The following is a 21,087-nucleotide window of genomic DNA, read 5'->3' as shown; positions in this document are numbered from 1 at the left end:
CTGGTAAACATCTGGGATAAACCATTTAATGGTATCATTCTTTGAATTTCTACCCGATATTTTAAAATCATTACATGTTACCACTGAGTGTGTCGTGCTCGTGTTTCGATGAGTGAGTGAGAATGATGTGACTTCAACTTCATAAAAGCGTCCAATCAAATTACGACGGGCGACGCGTTTTTTACTTATTGTACCCATGTGGGTAATCGACCAGGGTCAATACACTCCGCTATCCGACAACCTTTAAAAAACGGTACAGAATAACAACGAGCTACGAGGAAGTACGGAATATCTTTCTCGTGTCAATGAATCGTGTTAATCCCGAAAAAGTGTCGAGGGGTTTACAACATAATCCGTAATTCTAGGTTTCTAATAGGCTATGTAAGGTGAGCTAAATACCTTGTATGTACTCATGCTGGTGTGGAAGTAGAATGTATGAAGTATACGGACCGGCTAGTTTCGCTTAGTTTAACCTGGTACATTGATTATTTTTCAAGGAATTCCCCCTAAGAATGGCGAAAGTGGGAGTGTTGAGGTGTGTGTCCAGACAAGGGACTCAGACTGTTCCCAGACCTGGAGTGTCAAGGCTACCAACTGTGTCACCTACATCATCTATAAACTGGTCAAAACTCCAGTCCAAGACGCAGTGTACTGTACAGGTAAACCCAACTGTGTCACGTACACCATCTATAGACTGGTCAAAACTCCAGTCCAAGACGCAGTGTACTGTACAGGTAAACTTAACTGTGTCACGCACACCATCTATAGACTGGTCAAAGCTCCCGTCCAAGACGTTGTGTACTGTACAGGTAAACCCAACTGTGTCACGTACACCATCTATAGACTGGTCAAAGCTCCCGTCCAAGACGCAGTGTGTTGTACAGTAAATACATCTATGTCACGCACACCATTTAAAGACTGATCAGAACTCCCGTCCAAGACGTTGTGTACTGTACAGGTAAACCCAACTGTGTCACGCACACCATCTATAGACTGGTCAAAGCTCCCGTCCAAGACGCTGTGTACTGTACAGGTAAACCCAACTGTGAAATGCACACTATCCATAGACTGGTCAAAGCTCCCGTCCAAGACGTAGTGTACTGTCAAGGTAAACCCAACTGTGTCACGTACACCATCTATAGACTGGTCAAATCTCCCGTCCAAGACGCTGTGTACTGTGTCACGCACACCATCTATAGACTGGTCAAAGCTCCTGTCCAAGACGTAGTGTACTGTCAAGGTAAACCCAACTGTGTCACGTACACCATCTATAGACTGGTCAAATCTCCCGTCCAAGACGCAGTGTACTGTACACGTACACCATCTATAGACTGGTCAAAGCTCCAGTCCAAGACGCAGTGTACTGTCAAGGTAAACCCAACTGTGTCACGTACACCATCTATAGACTGGTCAAAGCTCCAGTCCAAGACGCAGTGTACTGTCAAGGTAAACCCAACTGTGTCACGTACACCATCTATAGACTGGTCAAAGCTCCCGTCCAAGACGCAGTGTACTGTCAAGGTAAACCCAACTGTGTCACGTACACCATCTATAGACTGGTCAAAGCTCCCGTCCAAGACGCAGTGTACTGTAAGGTAAATCCAACTGTTACTAAGTCGCGTATACCATCTAAAGACTGTTGAATACTCCCTGCTTAATACTCTGTTGATGTCCATAGATTCAATTCCTTATAAATAATTTGTAACAGAAACATCATCTTGAATGAGGAAATTTATATGTTGTGTAGGGTGAACGGGTGGCCCAGTCGTCTAAGGCGCCGTGATTCACTGTGCAGAGTTGCCTCGCTTGGGCATGCCAGAAACCTATGATTGTGGGTTCGAATCCCGGTTCGCCCCAATTATGTTTCTAGGTTTGTCAGTACCATACCCGTGCTCGTGGGTTTCACTGAAGTGGTAAACGTCTGAGACCTGCATCAATTCGGGCTTTCCTCACACATTAATACGAAACGCCGCGATATAACTGTAATACTGTTAAATGCGACCTTAAACCCAAATCACTCACATGTTGTGTGAATGGAGTTAAAGTGGTTTCACTATCATGGTCCGATATCTGTGTGATATCTGTCTCTGTTTCAGGCCCTGATGATCCAGGAGTCCGCAGCTGTAAGTATCGGCACTGGAATGGTTGCTAACGTTTACCTTACACACATGGTTAACGACGCTTTATCAGTTATATCACTGCGTGTTTACGTCAGAATAAGAACTGAAGTTGGTGACTAAAAACAGAGCACCAGGGCCTAAGGGCATGTGCAGTAGGTGCCTGTTGGAATGTTAATAACCTTTGCTGACAAAATTATTTTGTCCAGAAAATATTGAAAAGGTACCACGGCCGCATGGTTTAACACCTATTGTCACCACAACTTTCAGTGATTCATTTATATAATTTCTACCAGTATATTACCTTTTATGCCCAATGTGTCGGTAGATAATCGGGTATACTGTAGCGTTGACGTTTAATGTATACAATTCAAAGCCATTGTTAGATGCCATGGTATCGGTCCGGAACAATTTCTTTGTCCATCCTTTCAAGTAAATGCTAAAAAGATTCTTGTAGGTCTGACAGAAATACTGTTCTGTCTCTCATACAATAACCCCGCTGCCCCGCATTTGAGAAATGTTACGTCTCTGTGAGTGTTAAATCCCCATGTTTCTTTTGTTTAGTGGTAGTACTCCATGCTTGCCCTTAGAGTCGACAAAATGGTTCTAGTGGTCAGTCCGTGACATTATATTGCGTGTCTTGTTGCCCCGATTTTTGTCAGTCTTTGTTCTAAAACCTGATATTTAGACCAGTACGACATCTCTCTGTGTTGGGACCTGAGGACATCCCTGTAGATGGTCGTGTCAGGTGAACTCCGTGGGTTCTTGAGCAAATAAGCTGTCAGCTTTCCATGACGATTCGGGATAATTTTGTTCTACCTCAATTTGAAAATTCCAATTGCACAATGAAAACCCACACAGAACACAAATGACCCTTTGATGGTACTCGGGGCGGTCGGGTAGAATTGTGGTTAAAGCGTTCGCTCGTCACGCCGAAGACCCGGGTTCGATTCCCGACATGGGTAAAATGTTTGGAGCCTATTTCCCGCCGTGATTTTGCTGGAATATTGCTAAAAGCGGCGTAAAACCATTTTTCATACTCCCTTTTTGGTTGAAGGCTCCCAAGAACGACATGACGTATGAACTATCCACAACATCGCTATGTACATTCGAATCTACTCGTTCTAGTTCGTTTCTGAGATACAGAAGTGAGATAAGTTTGTTTGAATGCTTCTCTCACGTACAGTTACCTAGATGTGAGCCTTCGTGATGATTGGCGGAATATAACTTTCACTCGACGTGACCTCCTGTGAAATATGTATCGCATTACGGTATACTCTCTGATCGTAATGAAAAAGTCGCTGTTCGGGTTTCTGTGGCGTTAAACAACATTAACTCGCTCACTGTTTCAGCTGTAACTTTACAGCAACCGAGTATCACTATCGACGTGGTCCGACTCCAGCAGACCAGCCACTTAATATTCTACTGCGACATCGACAACATCGACCCCTTCTACTTCTACCAGACGTTGTGGTACGGGAACAACAGCCGCCTCCACACATGTGATACGCTGCAGCCTATGTCTGACTTTAGACAGGTCACCGCCCTCACGGAGGACATGCTGGTGGAGAAGGGAATCACACACATGGGATTTAGCGTATGTTGTTTCTGAGAATTGTTCTGAATTCATCATGCTTGTTTCACTTTACACACAGTCAGGGTTTCCGGGTTAGGGTTGATTAATTTCCCGGCTTCTGTGCTAGGGTTGATTATTTTCCCGGATTCTGTGTTAGAGTTGACTATTTTCCCGGCTTCTGTGTTAGAGTTGATTATTTTCCCGGCTTCTGTGTTGGGGTTGATTATTTTCCCGGCTTCTATGTTAGGGTTGATTATTTTCCCGGCTTCTGTGTTAGAGTTGATTATTTTCCCGGCTTCTGTGTTGGGGTTGATTATTTTCCCGGCTTCTATGTTAGGGTTGATTATTTTCCCGGCTTCTATGTTAGGGTTGATTATTTTCCCGGCTTCTGTGTTAGGGTTGATTATTTTCCCGGCTTCTGTGTTGGGGTTGACTATTTTCCCGGCTTCTATGTTAGGGTTGATTATTTTCCCGGATTCTGTGTTAGAGTTGACTATTTTCCCGGCTTCTGTGTTTGGGTTGATTATTTTCCCAGCTTCTGTGTTGGGGTTGATTATTTTCCCGGCTTCTATGTTAGGGTTGATTATTTTCCCGGATTCTGTGTTAGTGTTGACTATTTTCCCGGCTTCTGTGTTAGGGTTGATTATTTTCCCGGCTTCTATGTTAGGGTTGATTATTTTCCCAGGTTATGTGTTAGGATTGAATTTGTTCCCGGATTCTGTGTTAGGGTTGAATTTGTTCCCGGATTCTGTGTTAGAGTTGATTAGTTTCCCGGATTCTGTGTTAGGGTTGAATATTTTCCCGGCTCCTGTGTTAGGGTTGAATGTTTTCCCGGCTTTGGGGTTATGGTTGAATATTTTCCCAGGTTCTGAGTTAGGACTGAATTTTATCCCGAATTCTATGTTAGGGTTGATTATTTTCACAGCCCCTGAGTTGGGTTTGATTATTTTCCGCGGCTTCCGGGTAAGGGTTGACTTTTTTTCCTGGCTTCTGTGTTAGAGTTGATTATTTTCCCAGCAAGTGTGCCTGTCGTTAGAGGCTACTAAATGGATCAGTGGTCCAGGCTCGTTGGATTTGTAATTGCGTGGCATCGGACCCCTACGGTGTAGACAGTGCAAGTCTTTCGTAATTGTTTTCTTAAATCTCGATACATTAATCGTCTTGTTTCAGCAGCAGGAGGATGGTGCTATCTATGTCTAAGCTGTACACTCGATTCTGCAAATAAACAATTGCCATGTAGATGTATAGGTTATATAGGCTTTCGAAGTATGTATCTTGGACACACTGAACAATAAGTATCCTTGACTTCACAATGTGAAACTGCGTTTTGCTTCACAGGTGAAGTGTGACATCAGGGTAAGGAAGACGAAGCAGGGACCTGCTATTACTACCATAGGGAGTGAATGGAAACTTGCAGGAGTAAAGGTAAGTCGTCAACCTGTATCACTGCTTGCGTATTATTTGACATAGGCATGAAACGTAGGCATCAACAACGTCCGCTGTATACTCCCCAGGGAGCTGAGAATGAAAATCGAGTGCACACTGATCCATAGACCAGGGCAATAATGTTCGCGCTTTAAGCATGCACAGAGTGTGTGGAGCTTATCGTAATTTAAGAACCCCCAAGTACACACGTGATTGGAACAGCCAAGTGAATTGCTGAAAGATTCTCGTCAAACTACAATAGGCATCTAGAAGGCTGAAGTGTGAGTGAGTACGCTTTAACGCCGCTTTTAGCAATATTCAAGCAATATCACGGCGGGAGACACCAGAAATGGGTTTCACACATTTTACCCATGTCGGGAATCGAACCCGGGTCTTCGGCGTGACGAGCGAACGCTTTAACCACTAGGCTACCCGACCGCCCCAGAAGGCTGAAGAACGTGAAACGGACTAGAAGAAGTTTTAGGCAATCTCTACTAAACCCGAGGTGGGTGGTGTGTTTTCTGACTTATAAACCGAAAGACAAATCTGAAACATCATTTATCAAATATTTTGTGTTTCCAACACACTTTCAACGAACCTTAGTGAAAGGGTGTAATATATACAGTCAAGTCCCATTAATCCGACATCGATGGTTGCATATAATTGTGTCGGATTAACGAGTATGTCGGATAAACGAAATTTAGTAGTATCAACGTTCGTGATCGAAAATAGGACAACTACACGGTAGATAAGGATTCAAACACGTTGTAAAAAATATAAAATATATATTCATATTGTTATGTTAAATTGTTGGCGGAATATGTTTTCTAATCATTCAACCTCTAAAGTTTAACACAAAACAACTGTTACGGACTGTTTGACAGATTCAAAATACTTTAAAAAGCATAGTCTGGAATGGAAGTCGCAACTTTGAAACTGGTACCCAAAGCTTAAGAAAACTGCTTTCTAAGTGGCTAACGTCGACTTCCTGTTGGTCATTTCATTGGTAGGTCATAGGTCATTTGATACGGAGACCCTCATAAACATTCAGCACCTCTGTTTCCTGGTGGTTGACACACGAAGGTATAATTACAAAGGTTGCAAGTTCAATCCACTGAAATGTAAGTCACATTTTTATATGATTTTGACAATACTATAATGTGTGTCATGTGGATTGTGTCATAGCAAAATATATCTTAAACTAGGTACATTGAAAATTTGACATGACCAGACAATCCAGTAATTGATATCATAAGCATCGATCTACTCAGTTGGGATGCGATGACATGCATTAACCAAGTCAGCGAGCCTCACAAAGTCCCCTTTTACGACAAGCACAATCGCCTTTTACAGCAAGGGTTGCTGAAGACTTATTCTACCCCGGATCTTCACGGGACTGAAAACATGTTAAACCCCAGGAAGACCAGAGGACTTTCTGTGACGTTTCAGGACTTCGTCTTTTCACTCCATCCGTTTTCACCTCATTTATTGTCGTCTTCCTCCAGCCAGCAACATGGAACTTAACCCTGTCGGAGGCAGAGACGAAGGTTCTTCATCTGGACGTCACCGCACCTGTAGATTGTGGGGCTTCAAGTCAGTGTGGACTGCATGTCCTGGTGGAGACTACCGGGACACCGACTTGCGGACCTCCGGCATTGGTGGAGAAGGGCTGTGACGTATGGCTGACAGCTGGAGAGGGTGGGGATCTCAGCATCAGGGGAGGGTATCTGCACGGAGTTGGTATCAGTCATGGGCTTACCAGGTTTACTCTGAGAACCGCTGCCAATCATCACATGGCATTCTGGAGATCCGTGGTTATAGGTGTAATAGTGGTATGTATGCTGTCAACAAAACCACCATATGGGTATTCAAAGTATATTTGCTAAGTGCAACCACATTACTAGTTGTATCAATATTTCTTTTATCTTCCAAATTGTTGATAGACTAACTGTTCATAACTTTGTTTTTGAAAAATATATGTTGCAACACTGTAAATAACACAGGTACAATAACGTGCCTTTATTTGGTCTTGAATGATACAATCGTCTCGAATGTAACAAAGACAATGCCATTTAGTAAGTGGTCAAATGTAACATTATCTGTTTATGATCGTCTCGAAGTTAGAGACTAGGAACAGGCGATTATTCATAAGTAAGATTTCAGGAGAGGTAAACTGTGGTTTAACGTCTGGTGCAACATTATTTCACTTATGTGGAGACATTCATGTGTGTTTGGCTGCTTGTACTCGCCTAGACGAGTGCCATTTATATAGTGCTAGCCCAATGAGATACCATGTCGCAGTTCAAAACGGATGCCCCCATTCAGACATTCAGACTGACTTGGAGTCACCCTATCTAAGCTTTGTCTCCTTAATGCCGAGCGCCAGGCAGGGTAACAACAAATACCATATCTTTCACGTCCTTTGGTATGACCCGGCAAGGATATAGAACCATCGACCTTCTGCTCTCCGGGCAGACGCTCTATCTTTACCACGGATGAGATCTTAATTAAGAGAGAAGTTACCATACATCTATGCAGTGGCTAGAAATGTACATTGGCTTGGAAAAAAAAATGAATTAGAAATGCAGAATGTAATGTGACACAGGTCACACAGCAAGATACATGTTGTCGCTTTCTGTATGTCCTCTGTTGTAGGTATTCTGTATGTCTTCTGTTGTAGGTATTCTGTATGTCCTCTGTTGTAGGTATTCTGTATGTCTTCTGTTGTAGGTATTCTGTATGTCCTCTGTTGTAGGTATTCTGTATGTCCTCTGTTGTAGGTATTCTGTATGTCTTCTGTTGTAGGTATTCTGTATGTCCCCTGTTGTAGGTATTCTGTATGTCCTCTGTTGTAGGTATTCTGTATGTCCTCTGTTGTAGGTATTCTGTATGTCTTCTGTTGTAGGTATTCTGTATGTCCTCTGTTGTAGGTATTCTGTATGTCCTCTGTTGTAGGTGTTCTGTATGTCCTCTGTTGTAGGTATTCTGTATGTCCTCTGATGTAGGTATTCTGTATGTCCTCTGTTGTAGTTATTCTGTATGTCCTCTGTTGTAGGTATTCTGTATGTCTTCTGTTTTAGGTATTCTGTATGTCTTCTGTTGTAGGTATTCTGTATGTCCTCTGTTGTAGGTATTCTGTATGTCTTCTGTTGTAGGTATTCTGTATGTCCTCTGTTGTAGGTATTCTGTATGTCCTCTGTTGTAGGTATTATGTATGTCTTCTGTTGTATGTATTCTGTATGTCTTCTGTTGTATGTATTCTGTATGTCCTCTGTTGTAGGTGTTCTGTATGTCCTCTGTTGTAGGTATTCTGTATGTCCTCTGATGTAGGTATTCTGTATGTCCTCTGTTGTAGTTATTCTGTATGTCCTCTGTTGTAGGTATTCTGTATGTCTTCTGTTTTAGGTATTCTGTATGTCTTCTGTTGTAGGTATTCTGTATGTCCTCTGTTGTAGGTATTCTGTATGTCTTCTGTTGTAGGTATTCTGTATGTCCTCTGTTGTAGGTATTCTGTATGTCCTCTGTTGTAGGTATTATGTATGTCTTCTGTTGTATGTATTCTGTATGTCTTCTGTTGTAGGTATTCTGTATGTCCTCTGTTGTAGGTGTTCTGTATGTCCTCTGTTGTAGGTATTCTGTATGTCTTCTGATGTAGGTATTTTGTATGTCCTCTGTTGTAGGTATTCTGTATGTCTTCTGTTTTAGGTATTCTGTATGTCTTCTGTTGTAGGTATTCTGTATGTCCTCTGTTTTAGGTATTCTGTATGTCTTCTGTTGTAGGTATTATGTATGTCTTCTGTTGTAGTTATTCTGTATGTCCTCTGTTGTAGGTATTCTGTATGTCTCCTGTTGTATGTATTCTGTATGTCCTCTGTTGTAGGTGTTCTGTATGTCTTCTGTTGTAGGTATTCTGTTTGTCTTCTGTTGTAGGTATTCTGTATGTCTTCTGTTGTAGGTATTCTGTATGTCGTCTGTTGTAGGTGTTCTGTATGTCTTCTGTTGTACTTATTCTGTATGTCCTCTGTTGTAAGTATTCTGTATGTCTTCTGTTGTAGGTATTCCGTATGTCTTCTGTTGTAGGTATTCTGTATGTCTTCTGTTGTAGGTATTCTGTATGTCCTCTGTTGTAGGTATTCTGTGTGTCCTCTGTTGTAGGTATTCTGTATGTCCTCTGTTGTATGTATTCTGTATGTCTTCTGTTGTAGGTATTCTGTATGTCTTCTGTTGTATGTATTCTGTATGTCTTCTGTTGTAGGTATTCTGTATGTCTTCTGTTGTAGGTATTCTGGATGTCTTCTTTTGTAGGTATTCTGTATGTCCTCTGTTGTAGGTAACGGTTGCAAAGAATCAGACAGTCACAGACAGGAAGGTGTGCATGGTCACTGCCCACACGCACATGGTCACATTCGATGGAAGGTATACTAGTAGTGGATCCAGTGGCAATGTATTGTAACATATAGACATATATATATACGCATGAACGGAGAAATCAGAAGTTAATGTAAAGGTTATCAGGATTACGTGAGTGCAATTTTGACAGTATTGCAGGTATATGGCGGCACGTCAGTTTAATACGGGGGGAAAGGGATGCAGGTCTCAGACGTTTATCTCTTTGGTGAAACCAACGAGCAAGGGTATGGTGATCAGACCTAGAAATATAAGGGCGAACCGGGATTCATAGGTTTCTAGCGTGCCCAAGCGAGACACCCGTCCGCCCATCCGATATTGTAGTATTGTAGTATTCCTTCTGTAGACACCCGATATGTAGAGTATTGCATATTCTTGTTGTGTTTCACAGTTGTGTATAACGCTACTTTAAGGATACCCTTGGCATTTCCAGACACTACGAGCATCATTCTGAAGGAGTATTCACATTGTATGGCAACTGGCTAGTCCACACCGAGGTAAGATCGTCTAGTTCAGTTCAGGGACCGGTTTCACAAAGCAGCAGTAGCGCTGAGACTGTCGTGAGTTAATGTTGAAGTGTGAGAGTCACGACCATCCTAGCGCTAAGATCGCTTTTGGAACCGAACTTGGGGCCGTTGTGCAAGGCGATGTAAGCTAAGGTGATCGTTACACCTATACCTTAACATAGACTTACGACAGTCGTAGTGCTGAGGTTGTTTTGTACAACGGTACCTTGGTTTGTATTTTATTCTTAAATATAAGATGTTTTTCGCGAACACCCGACTTTCGGTGATCCATTCATATAATCTTCCCAAACAGTTTGACATTTACTCCCAAAGGAATCTGTTTCGTATGGTACTATTCTGGATTGGTTATTGTCTGATGTTGACGTTTCATATTTTATTCATTCTGAGTTGCGTCCTTTGGGCGCGCCAGAAACCTATGATTGTGGGTTCGATTCCCGGTTCGCCCCGATTATGTTTCTAGGTTTGTCAGCACCTGACCCGTGCTCGTGGGTTTCACCGAAGTGGTAAACGTCTGAGACTTGCATCACTTCGGGCTTTCCTCCCACATTAAGCTGACACGCCGCGATATAACTGGAATACTGTTAAAAGCGGCGTTAAACCCAACTCACTCACTATACCTGTACGAAACCTCACTCATATTTTATTAATATGGAAGAACAAAATTTAGTAAGTGTCAGATTGTTGTATAGTTGTGGTTGTGATGTTATTCAAAATGTCATACTTTCCCATAAAACAACCAGTTAATAAAGTTATTTTAGTGAACATTTATGGACTTGTATTATTATTCTTTCTATGTATCAAAGTAGATGGTCCTGACATGTCTGTTGTAAAGACATCTGTGATATTTGAAAGGTACAAGTGCAGTTCACCAAGTGCAGAGACACCGACGCAGCCTTCTGCCCATGCGCACTTGCCATTCGTGCTGGACAAACTGTGTTCCGTCTTGATGGCTGCCGTGGAGGTCCCTGGAGGATCCAACACGCATTCCGTGACGCACATAGAGATTTAGTCACTGTGAAGAGGAAGGGTAGCATGTATATAGTACGTTGTGGAAAATCAACATGGAGATAATTTTATATGTCCGATATCTTGATGTAAATGTAAAAATAAAGTAAATGTAAGTATTGTATCTGCCTAACTTACATCCCAAACGTGTCGAGTCCATGCCAAGTATTTTCATTCTCAAACCGGGGCGGAGAGGTATCCTTGTCGTTAAAGTGAGTGAGTATGGTTTTATCCCGCTTTTAGCAATATTCCAGCAATACCACGGCGGGGGACACCAGAAATGGGCTTCAAACAGTGTACCCATGTGGGGATTCGAACTCGGGTCTTCGGCATGACGAGCGAAAGCTTTAAACACTAGGCTACCCGACCGCCCCGAGTCGTTAAAGTATCGTTCGTCATGTCGAAGGTTTGAGCTCGGTGTGGCTATTCCATCTGGCTTCACAACAACAGCAAATAAGTCTTGATTTACACAGTATGAGTATTCGCACGACAGGTCCGTCTTCCAACTGACACCTACCTGCACGTGAGCATACACCACCACCTGCTGTCGGTGTTGATGTTCCCGGTACAGAGCGACATCCGCAACAGCGGCGGGTTGTGTGGGGTGCTGTCTGGTGATTGTTCGGACGACTTTCAACACAGGGACGGAAGCTTTGACCCATCATCAGATGCGAGGGTACCCTGCCAAGAGAGCAACAGAAGAAATACTTTTCCGGCGTTCACAGATTCGTGGAGGTGCATAAACACCCACAAACACAGACACACACTGATTTACAGTAGCACATATGTTACGCAATTCACAAAATCATTACAGAAGCACTCGGGTAGTCATGCTATTGCTTGTGGTGGTAAATAAATCACCTTACAATCAAGTATGTACTTTCTTTCGTCTAAAGAGCCTAATATCTCAGTAAACGTTCCGATGGAGTTAAATATAAAAAGTTTGTATACTATTATGTCATAGTAATGCGTAGAACTGCAGTATACAAACAGAAATACATTGTTGTTTCCCAGGGTTTCTAAAAACGAAAATCTCTTCCTGGAAACAAGCCTGGATCATTTACAGCCGTGGGGAAACACTAGCAGCCTACATTGCCACTGTACAAGCGCAACCCCTCAACACGCCCCCGCATGCACTGCCTCCACCTCCAGTTTCTGTGAACATGGTCGACGATGGATTGACCAGTTTACTGCTGTGCCGGAGCCTGTGCAGTGTCCGGGGTTGGAGAGGGAGCACCATACCACGGTGGCATATACTGGCGAAGGGCAACAGATAGCCAGTGGTCAAGCACAGGTAAAGCGAGTGAGTGACTTGGGTTTAACGCCGCTTTCAACACTATTCCAGTTATAGCACGGCAGGTCAGCTTAATGTGGGAGTAAAGCCCGAAGTGATACAGGTCTAAGACGTTTACCACTACGGTGAAACCCACGAGCACGGGTATGGTGCTGACAAACATAGAAACATAATCGAGGCGAACCAGAATTCGAACCCACAATCATAGGTTTCTGGCGTGCTCAAGGGACGCAACACTGCACAACGAATCTCGGTGCCCTAGACGACTGGGCCACCCGTGCCCCCAGCACATGTATAGACCGTGATATAGATACTAGGAAGTGCTACCTGGGAACAATAAGTGCTGACTAGCAGTAAGATGCAACCCAGGTTTTGTTTGTTGTTCAACGCCGCACTCAGCAATATTCCACCTATATCACGGCGATCTGTAAATAATTGAATCTTGACCTGACAATCGAGTGATTGATATCATGAGCATCGATCTGCAATGTAGTTCACAGTAGGTTGTACCCAGTAGTAAACGTGTGCGCTGACTGGTAAGTGAGTGCTACTCAGCTGTATGGTTAAGTACTACCCAGCAGTCAGAGCTGGTGCTACAATATGTTAGGGGCAGAGTTAACCAGCAGTATCACCGAGGAAAATCTAACAGTTGGAAAGAATGTCTTCCAGTATGGAAGTAATGCATTGGGGAAATACACAAACTACAACCACTCCCCCAGTATAAATATTTACAGGAAATGCAAGAACCTAGTTTGGAATATTATTTCCACTGTAATCGGCTCCACACTGATATGTCATTCTTTATTGTTTCAGACAATAACACGGAATGAAGGTGAGGCTATGGCGTTGTGTCAGACCCTCTTCCACAGATTGCTGAAGACGTGCATTGTTTTACCTGGCTCGGGGATCCAGGACAGCCTGGACAACTGTGTATTTGATCTCCAGGTAAGATACAAAGGTGACAAAGACAACCGAATCGTTGATTTACAGGTAAGCTTTCCGACCTGGCAAGACAACTGTAATGCTGTTGTGTTATTTGACGCTTCTTCTCGCAAATTTCTCCCTAACCTTCTTTATTACAATTGAGAGCGACGAAGTTATATTTCGAGTGTTATTTTGAAACAGAAGAGTAAGTTCAAAGAATATGTGCCTTTAAGTAAACTGTGTTCCTTTTACTCTTTGGCTAACTTTGTGAAATGTCTTCAGTTATCGTTTGATCTCATGTGGGAGCCATAATTGGATAAAAATATTGTTACATTGTGTAATGTCCTTTCCTCGTTGTTAGAACATAGAAACAAAATTTGGCGAATCTTGAATTCGAATCAACGATCATCGGTGCGCCTAACGGACGCAACTCTGCTAATTAGCAGCACCTCAGCCACCCGTGCCCCCAGAAACATGGTGATATGACATTGCTCTCATTCACAGCAAACGACCACCAGTGATATTGTCAAACATACAATGGAGGCAGCGAAGATCAGTTGCGTATACGCCCTTGTTATGAACACAGTACTGGGCGAGCAGCGATCTGACGAAGAAAGGAGAGTGTATGAAAAGGTCATGGCAGTTACGTGTCCTTTTGACTGCAACGGGCGAGGTGAATGTAAGAATGGTACGTGTCTTCACGAGAACATTGTTCTGGCAGTTCACTATAATACAATATACTCTTTTCAAAAAAGAATCGCATAGGTAGTATGTAGTTCATTGCACCTGACTACACAACAAATCCGGTATATGAATTGGATATGTGTCATTGGAAAATGTTAGTGGCCTAATATTCGACAAACGGTGCCAACGCTTCCATTGTCGATTAGCAATATCTTAAACGGCATTGTTTTCACACTTGTTCAAACATCTCGTGGAGGAAAACCTCAATACCTTACAGCCTTACAATGTAAGAAACCGGAGACGAGTGTGGTTTAGTGATGAACCAGGATTTCTTCTTCACCCTCATTGTATACCTGAATTCCACAATGTCGATGGCGGTAGTACTAAAAATCTACCCGTGCGTTTCTTTTTTTGAAGAGTGTACATTAGATGCTTGTGGGGCTGGTTGTTTGCTGGTCATGAACTATATGAATATGGAAGAAACAACAATTCCAAATACTTCTGATGTGTAACATCCTTTATGGTAGTATTACTGTATGCCAGTGTCTTATGATAAGTGAGAATGCACCATTTATAAAGACCACAACATTTGTTTTATCCAGATGTATTTTTAAAACCATTTACAAAACGGTCGTAAAACATTTAGTAAGCTTAATGTGTCTCATTGACAACCCACATGCACGACCATGGGCGTTCAGACGTGTTCTTCATCTCCCAGGTTCCTGTGCATGTAACAGCGACTATGGTGGCAACGATTGTTCTCTACTGAAGTCATCTGCTCCAAGGACATTTGGCCTAAGAAACGATGGTTTGTGTGACGTCAAAAAGTGCACATGTTCTGAGACGTCAGTATTGGCTGAGAACGTAATCGAATCGGACGACACGGTGTGCCGGATACAGCACTTTACGGTCAGTAGAATCCCATGAATGATATTTGTTTGTTTGTCTGTTGTTGAACGCCGCTCTCAGAAATAGTCCAGCTGTATGATGTTGGCCAATACGTTATTGAGTCTGGAACCACATGCTCTCGTGCTTGATATTTTAAGTCCTTATCAACGCCGTTGGGGTACTAAGATATGCAATCACAATGCAATCACTGGAAGTCACATAGCCTGACCACGGTTGGTTCGGCTACCGCCTTATTTTTATAGCGTTGGCTCGTCAAGCCGAAAGGCAGGTTCGAAATTCAACATGACTACAATATGTGAAGCCCATTTGTTGTATCCCCCGCCGTGGGAATGATGGACTGTTGCCGAAGGCACCGTAAAACCATACGTGATCCACTATATTAGTTCTGTGCACATACGATTTTTGCGCTTCACTTACTGGAAAATCAAATTTTAATTCAATAGTTGAATATGCCGTGTAAAATTCAAATTGAGAGGGGTGGAGCTCTTGGCATGTTGGCTGCGGACCGTAACTCACATTGAACGACGTATTAACGGCGCCAATGAAACAATCCATTGCTTATAAAGGCACAGACTGAAGGCAACAATAACCCTGAATGAACCTTCGGCGGTGACAGGCCAAGATACAAACCAGTTACGTATGATTATACCACAACCCTTCGGTTCCAACCAGCCAGTGTCCTCTCCAGACAGTGCAATGTCACCTTCCACACGGTTCGAAGCCGACTGCTGGATCACAACATCAGAGGTCGTCGTCCCGTAAATAATAGCAACAAACAATTTCCACATCCATAAGGAATCTCTACTGAAAGCAGAATCCATTGTACGATTCGACTATATCATAAACAAATAGTGATGAAACCAGGCGTTCGCGAATAGGTGAGGGTATCCTGCCCCACAGGTCGCACACGTCACAAACACATGCAAAGGCAAGTGAACCGTTCAACTGACAAAAGATTGGGAACATATGGCAGATTTGTTGTCACCGATACGTCATAATTGGAAATGTCCTCCACATGCCTTGCATAAAACTTTTGGAAAGCATTGCTGAGGCCTTAAATGTTATAACCTTGACCAAACATCTTTTGAGGAAGAGTCATATGACGCTCTTTAAAATCTCGACTGAACCTCAAACATTGTGAAACATTGACACCAAAGGCTGGACTGCTTGAATATTGTTCAACATATCTGTTGGAAAGATTAAGTCATCCTTCTTATCATACACTCTGATTCGTTGTGCATAGATCTAAATATATGAAATAGACGAGGGTGTCCTACTGGTCTCCTTTATTTCTAGTTCAGGTGGGTTAATCAGTGGAAGAGAATTGGCTATTTGATGGTTATTGAACGATATCAGATCGATATACCGGAAGCTTAAATTCAATTTCTTGGCCAAATGCCCATGTGTTGACTTTGCCAATCCGAGCACAAAGTCCGACTCATATGCATCAAGAAACGGATCATCAAAAAGGGGAGTACAGTTAGTGCCCATGGAGATGCCTATCTTTTGCCTAAATGTCTTTCCTAAAACGTTTACATAGATGTTATCGATGAGGAGGCCCGACATTTCAGATGCCATTTGTTTTTATTTTTGCAAATTGTCCTGATCCTGATGGATATGTAACTATCAGCAACACCATGCTCAGGCTCATCCATTCCTATGAGTAACGCATCATACCCACGTTCAATTCCTCCTGTATGTAACACTCTATAATAGAACCATTCCTGCATCATACTTACGCACGAAGATTCTGATTTGTCTATTTTATTCCATTAACATATCAATGCCAATTCAACACATACATTATTGGAAATGAGTTTTGGAAGTGTTATAGTTTGGCTGGACGAATAAAGGTCATCTTCTCTCTGTTCAGGTCGACCTGCAGGGGCTGGAGACCAGGGTCAGTACCACCGTGGCGAGAGCCCGAGTTGCTAGTGTCAGTGAAGTAGTGTGTAGCCTGTCCACCCAGCGTCGAACTCAGTCCATCTCAGATGTTGTGAATGGGTACCGTGTTGCCATATCCAACGACGGGATAACTTTTAGTGAGCACAGCACCTTGATCGTCTATAACTCCGAGTGTCAGGCGTGCAGCGTTGAATCGGACAGCGTCACATGCAACTTTACAGTAGGTACAAAAAGCGAATGTTTTGGCCATACTCAGCACATCGTGTTACATTAAAGAGATGGCAGATAGTATATAAGCATTGACGTTGTATCAAGAATTTCAATGATGAGGTTAGATGGTATATTGGTATAACATTATATCAAGTGTCACCATGATTGCATTGGATAGTATTTGAGTAATTCTTTGTATCAAGTGTCTCCATAATGATGTCAGATAATATATTGGTATTACATTATACAAGTGTCTCCGTCATTAGATCAGATAGTACTTTGATATTACATTGTATAGAGTGTCTCCGTCATGAGATCAGATAGTACATTGATATTACATTGTAATGTGTGTCTCCGTAATACGATCAGATAGTACATTGATATTACATTGTAATGTGTGTCTCCGTCATTAGATCAGATAGTACATTGATATTACATTGTATAGAGTGTCTCCGTCATTAGATCAGATAGTACTTTGATATTACATTGTATAGAGTGTCTCCGTCATGAGATCAGATAGTACATTGATATTACATTGTAATGTGTGTCTCCGTCATGAGATCAGATAGTACGTTGATATTACATTGTAATGTGTGTCTCCGTCATGAGATCAGATAGTACATTGATATTACATTGTAATGTGTGTCTCCGTCATGAGATCAGATAGTACATTGATATTACATTGTAATGTGTGTCTCCGTCATGAGATCAGATAGTACTTTGATATTACATTGTAATGTGTGTCTCCGTCATGAGATCAGATAGTACATTGATATTACATTGTAATGTGTGTCTACGTCATGAGATCAGATAGTACATTGATATTACATTGTAATGTGTGTCTCCGTCATGAGATCAGATAGTACATTGATATTACATTGTAATGTGTGTCTCCGTAATACGATCAGATAGTACATTGATATTACATTGTAATGTGTGTCTCCGTCATGAGATCAGATAGTACATTGATATTACATTGTAATGTGTGTCTCCGTCATGAGATCAGATAGTACATTGATATTACATTGTAATGTGTGTCTCCGTAATACGATCAGATAGTACAGTGATATTACATTGTAATGGATGTCTCCGTCATTAAATTAGATATCATATTGGTATTACATTATACATATATTATTGGTATTGCGTTGTATCAAGTGTCTCTGTAATCCAGTTCGAGACACCCTCCTGTACAGCTGGGGTGTATCTTGCTGTCTTAGGCGGTTCCTGTGTTGCTAAAGGAGTGATCTTGCTTTTAGACACCTTCGTGTGTAGCTGACGGGGTTTGTGTGTCACGAGGTCAGCTCCATCCGGGAGACAACTGCCATATTTGTGATGTCACACATCCGGGATCCTGGACACGGCTTAATAGTAAGTTGCTTTTTACATCAGCCCGAAAGCAAATGAAAAATGTATTATTAATCCACAGTTTGCGAAATAATGTATGCGGGATATATACCAGCGGAAAAAGTAACTGTGCTACATATTAAGTGATATAAATGTTATGTTACAACAAACACATTGACAAAACTCATCAAGGTAACAGGAGACAGAGGGACACGCCCTAATAGAGGGGTGGTGTAAGAGATCCATTAACAATGTCAATATCAGGTCTGGCCACCATTGGCGTTGATAGAAGACATGAGTTTTTTTCAAACAAATGTCAGTCAAAGGCATGTCCCAACTGAGCTAGCATCTTGAGCTGAACCTGTCGTAGACGTCAATGCCATCTCATCCCGAAATTGTTCTATGGAGAGAGGTCTAGAGAAACATGGCAGTACAGCAATTTAATGCTGCCTCAAAACATCTGTTTGCTGGCATTATCTTTGATACCTGTTTTGAAACAAGGCAAAACTTTCAAAACCTTCTTGTCACACCGTATAACATGCGAAAATGTATACTAGTAGGTCTCCAGTAATATGAGTTGTAAAGGAATTCTATTTTGTGTTTTGCTCGTCAAATATTGTCTAAAAAAGGTGACCCCATAGGAAGCTGAGGTTTGGGTATGGCATAGTTGCATACCTTAGGTGTGCCAGAGCCCTGAATGACTGGTTCGTATCCCGGTTTGCCCTGATGATATAACTAGGTTTGTCATCAACGTGTGGGTTTCATCACATTCGTAAATTTCTCAGACGTGCATCACTTGGAGTTTTCATGCCACATCAAGTCCACACGCCGTGTTGATGTAACTGAAGTAGTGCTCAGAGCGGCGCTCATCCAAACTCACTCACTCACTCACTCACTCAATGGAAGCTTTTGAAATACTTCAGATGGCACGTGCGGTGGATCTGGCGAGGACATTTCGGCTGAATGGATCACAGCAGGATCTATTACCATGGTGACAGTAGTATTTGCTGCGACTTGCATTGCGCTGTGCCTAACATTAGTGAAGAAAAGGTAAATTTGACACTTGCCATATATAAATCCGTACAAGCATCACTGAACACAAATTGAAATGTATATGACCTTTACTCGTTGCATTAGCGAACCGGAACAAGATTCAGTGACCAAACTTGAGATATATATATTCCGGGTTACAATAGGTCTTCAGCAAACCCATGCTTGCCAAAAAAGGCGACTTACGGGATCGGCTGGTCAGGCACGCTGACTTGGTTGATGCATGTCATTGTATCTCAATTGCGTTGATGGATGCTGAGGATGTCAATCACTGAATTGTGTGGTCCATACTCGATTATTTACAGACCGCCGTCATATACTTTAAACAACATACAAACAGCATCACTGGCCCATCTTGGACTTAATTTGACCAGCACAAGTATCACTGGACCGACTTTATAATATACACATCATACGTCTGTGGATCACTAAACCTACTTGGCTCACGCATCACCCAAGTATCGCTGGCCCTACATAACAACATGTGGCCTGTACACCTACAAGTGGCCCTACATAACAACGTGTGGCCGGTACACCTACAAGTGGCCCTACATAACAGCATGTGGCCTGTACACCTACAAGTGGCCTTACATAACAACATGTGGCCTGTACACCTACAAGTGGCCCTACATAACAACATGTGGCCTGTACACCTACAAGTGGCCCTACATAACAACATGTGGCCTGTACACCTACAAGTGGCCCTACATAACAACATGTGGCCTGTACACCTACAAGTGGCCCTACATAAAAACATGTGGCCTGTACACCTACAAGTGGCCCTACTTAACAACATGTGGCCTGTACACCTACAAGTGGCCCTACATAACAACGTGTGGCCTGTACACCTACAAGTGGCCCTACTTAGAAACATGTGGCCTGTACACCTACAAGTGGCCCTACATAACAACATGTGGCCGGTACACCTAGAAGTGGCCCTACATAACAACATGTGGCCTGTACACCTACAAGTGGCCCTACATAACAACATGTGGCCTGTACACCTACAAGTGGCCCTACATAACAACATGTGCCATGTACACCTACAAGTGGCCCTACATAACAACATGTGGCCTGTACACCTACAAGCGGCCCTACATAACAACATGTGGCCGGTACACCTACAAGTGGCCCTACATAACAACATGTGGCCTGTACACCTACAAGTGGCCCTACATAACAACATGTGGCCTGTACACCTACAAGTGGCCCTACATAACAACATGTGGCCTGTACACCTACAAGTGACCCTACATAACAACATGTGGCCGGTACACCTACAAGTGGCCTTACATAACAACATGTGGCCTGTACACCCACAAGTGGCCCTACATAACAACATGTGGCCTGTACACCTACAAGCGGCCCTACATAACAACATGTGGCCTGTACACCTACAAGTGGCCCTACATAACAACATGTGGCCTGTACACCTACAAGTGGCCCTACATAACAACATGTGGCCTGTACACCTACAAGTGGCCCTACATAACAACATGTGGCCTGTACACCTACAAGTGACCCTACATAACAACATGTGGCCGGTACACCTACAAGTGGCCTTACATAACAACATGTGGCCTGTACACCCACAAGTGGCCCTACATAACAACATGTGGCCTGTACACCTACAAGTGGCCCTACATAACAACATGTGGCCTGTACACCTACAAGTGACCCTACATAACAACATGTGGCCTGTACACC

General features: G+C 42.7%; 1 protein-coding gene across 1 annotated transcript; it reads left to right on the top strand.

Moving 5' to 3' along the window:
• The first annotated feature begins 1,050 nt into the window (after window positions 1-1,050).
• Window positions 1,051-20,310, top strand: LOC139472189 (uncharacterized). The gene is made up of 22 exons (XM_071254564.1): window positions 1,051-1,521; window positions 2,097-2,123; window positions 3,484-3,714; window positions 5,032-5,118; window positions 6,624-6,816; window positions 7,799-7,819; window positions 8,074-8,094; window positions 8,399-8,419; window positions 8,699-8,719; window positions 8,999-9,019; window positions 9,174-9,180; window positions 9,324-9,330; window positions 9,449-9,534; window positions 9,959-10,022; window positions 10,905-11,093; window positions 11,551-11,733; window positions 12,244-12,351; window positions 13,165-13,296; window positions 13,780-13,963; window positions 14,678-14,868; window positions 16,742-16,993; window positions 19,840-20,310. The coding sequence occupies exons 1-22, from the start codon at window positions 1,051-1,053 to the stop codon at window positions 20,308-20,310; spliced, it is 2,988 nt and encodes a 995-aa protein (XP_071110665.1).
• Window positions 20,311-21,087: the final 777 nt, after the last annotated feature.

Source organism: Haliotis cracherodii, unplaced genomic scaffold, assembly GCF_022045235.1.
Source record: "Haliotis cracherodii isolate W230 unplaced genomic scaffold, xgHalCrac1.p SCAF_24, whole genome shotgun sequence".
Taxonomy (NCBI): Eukaryota; Metazoa; Mollusca; class Gastropoda; order Lepetellida; family Haliotidae; genus Haliotis; species Haliotis cracherodii.
Note: the sequence above shows the minus strand (reverse complement) of the source record. Positions and strands in the feature narration are given on the sequence as shown.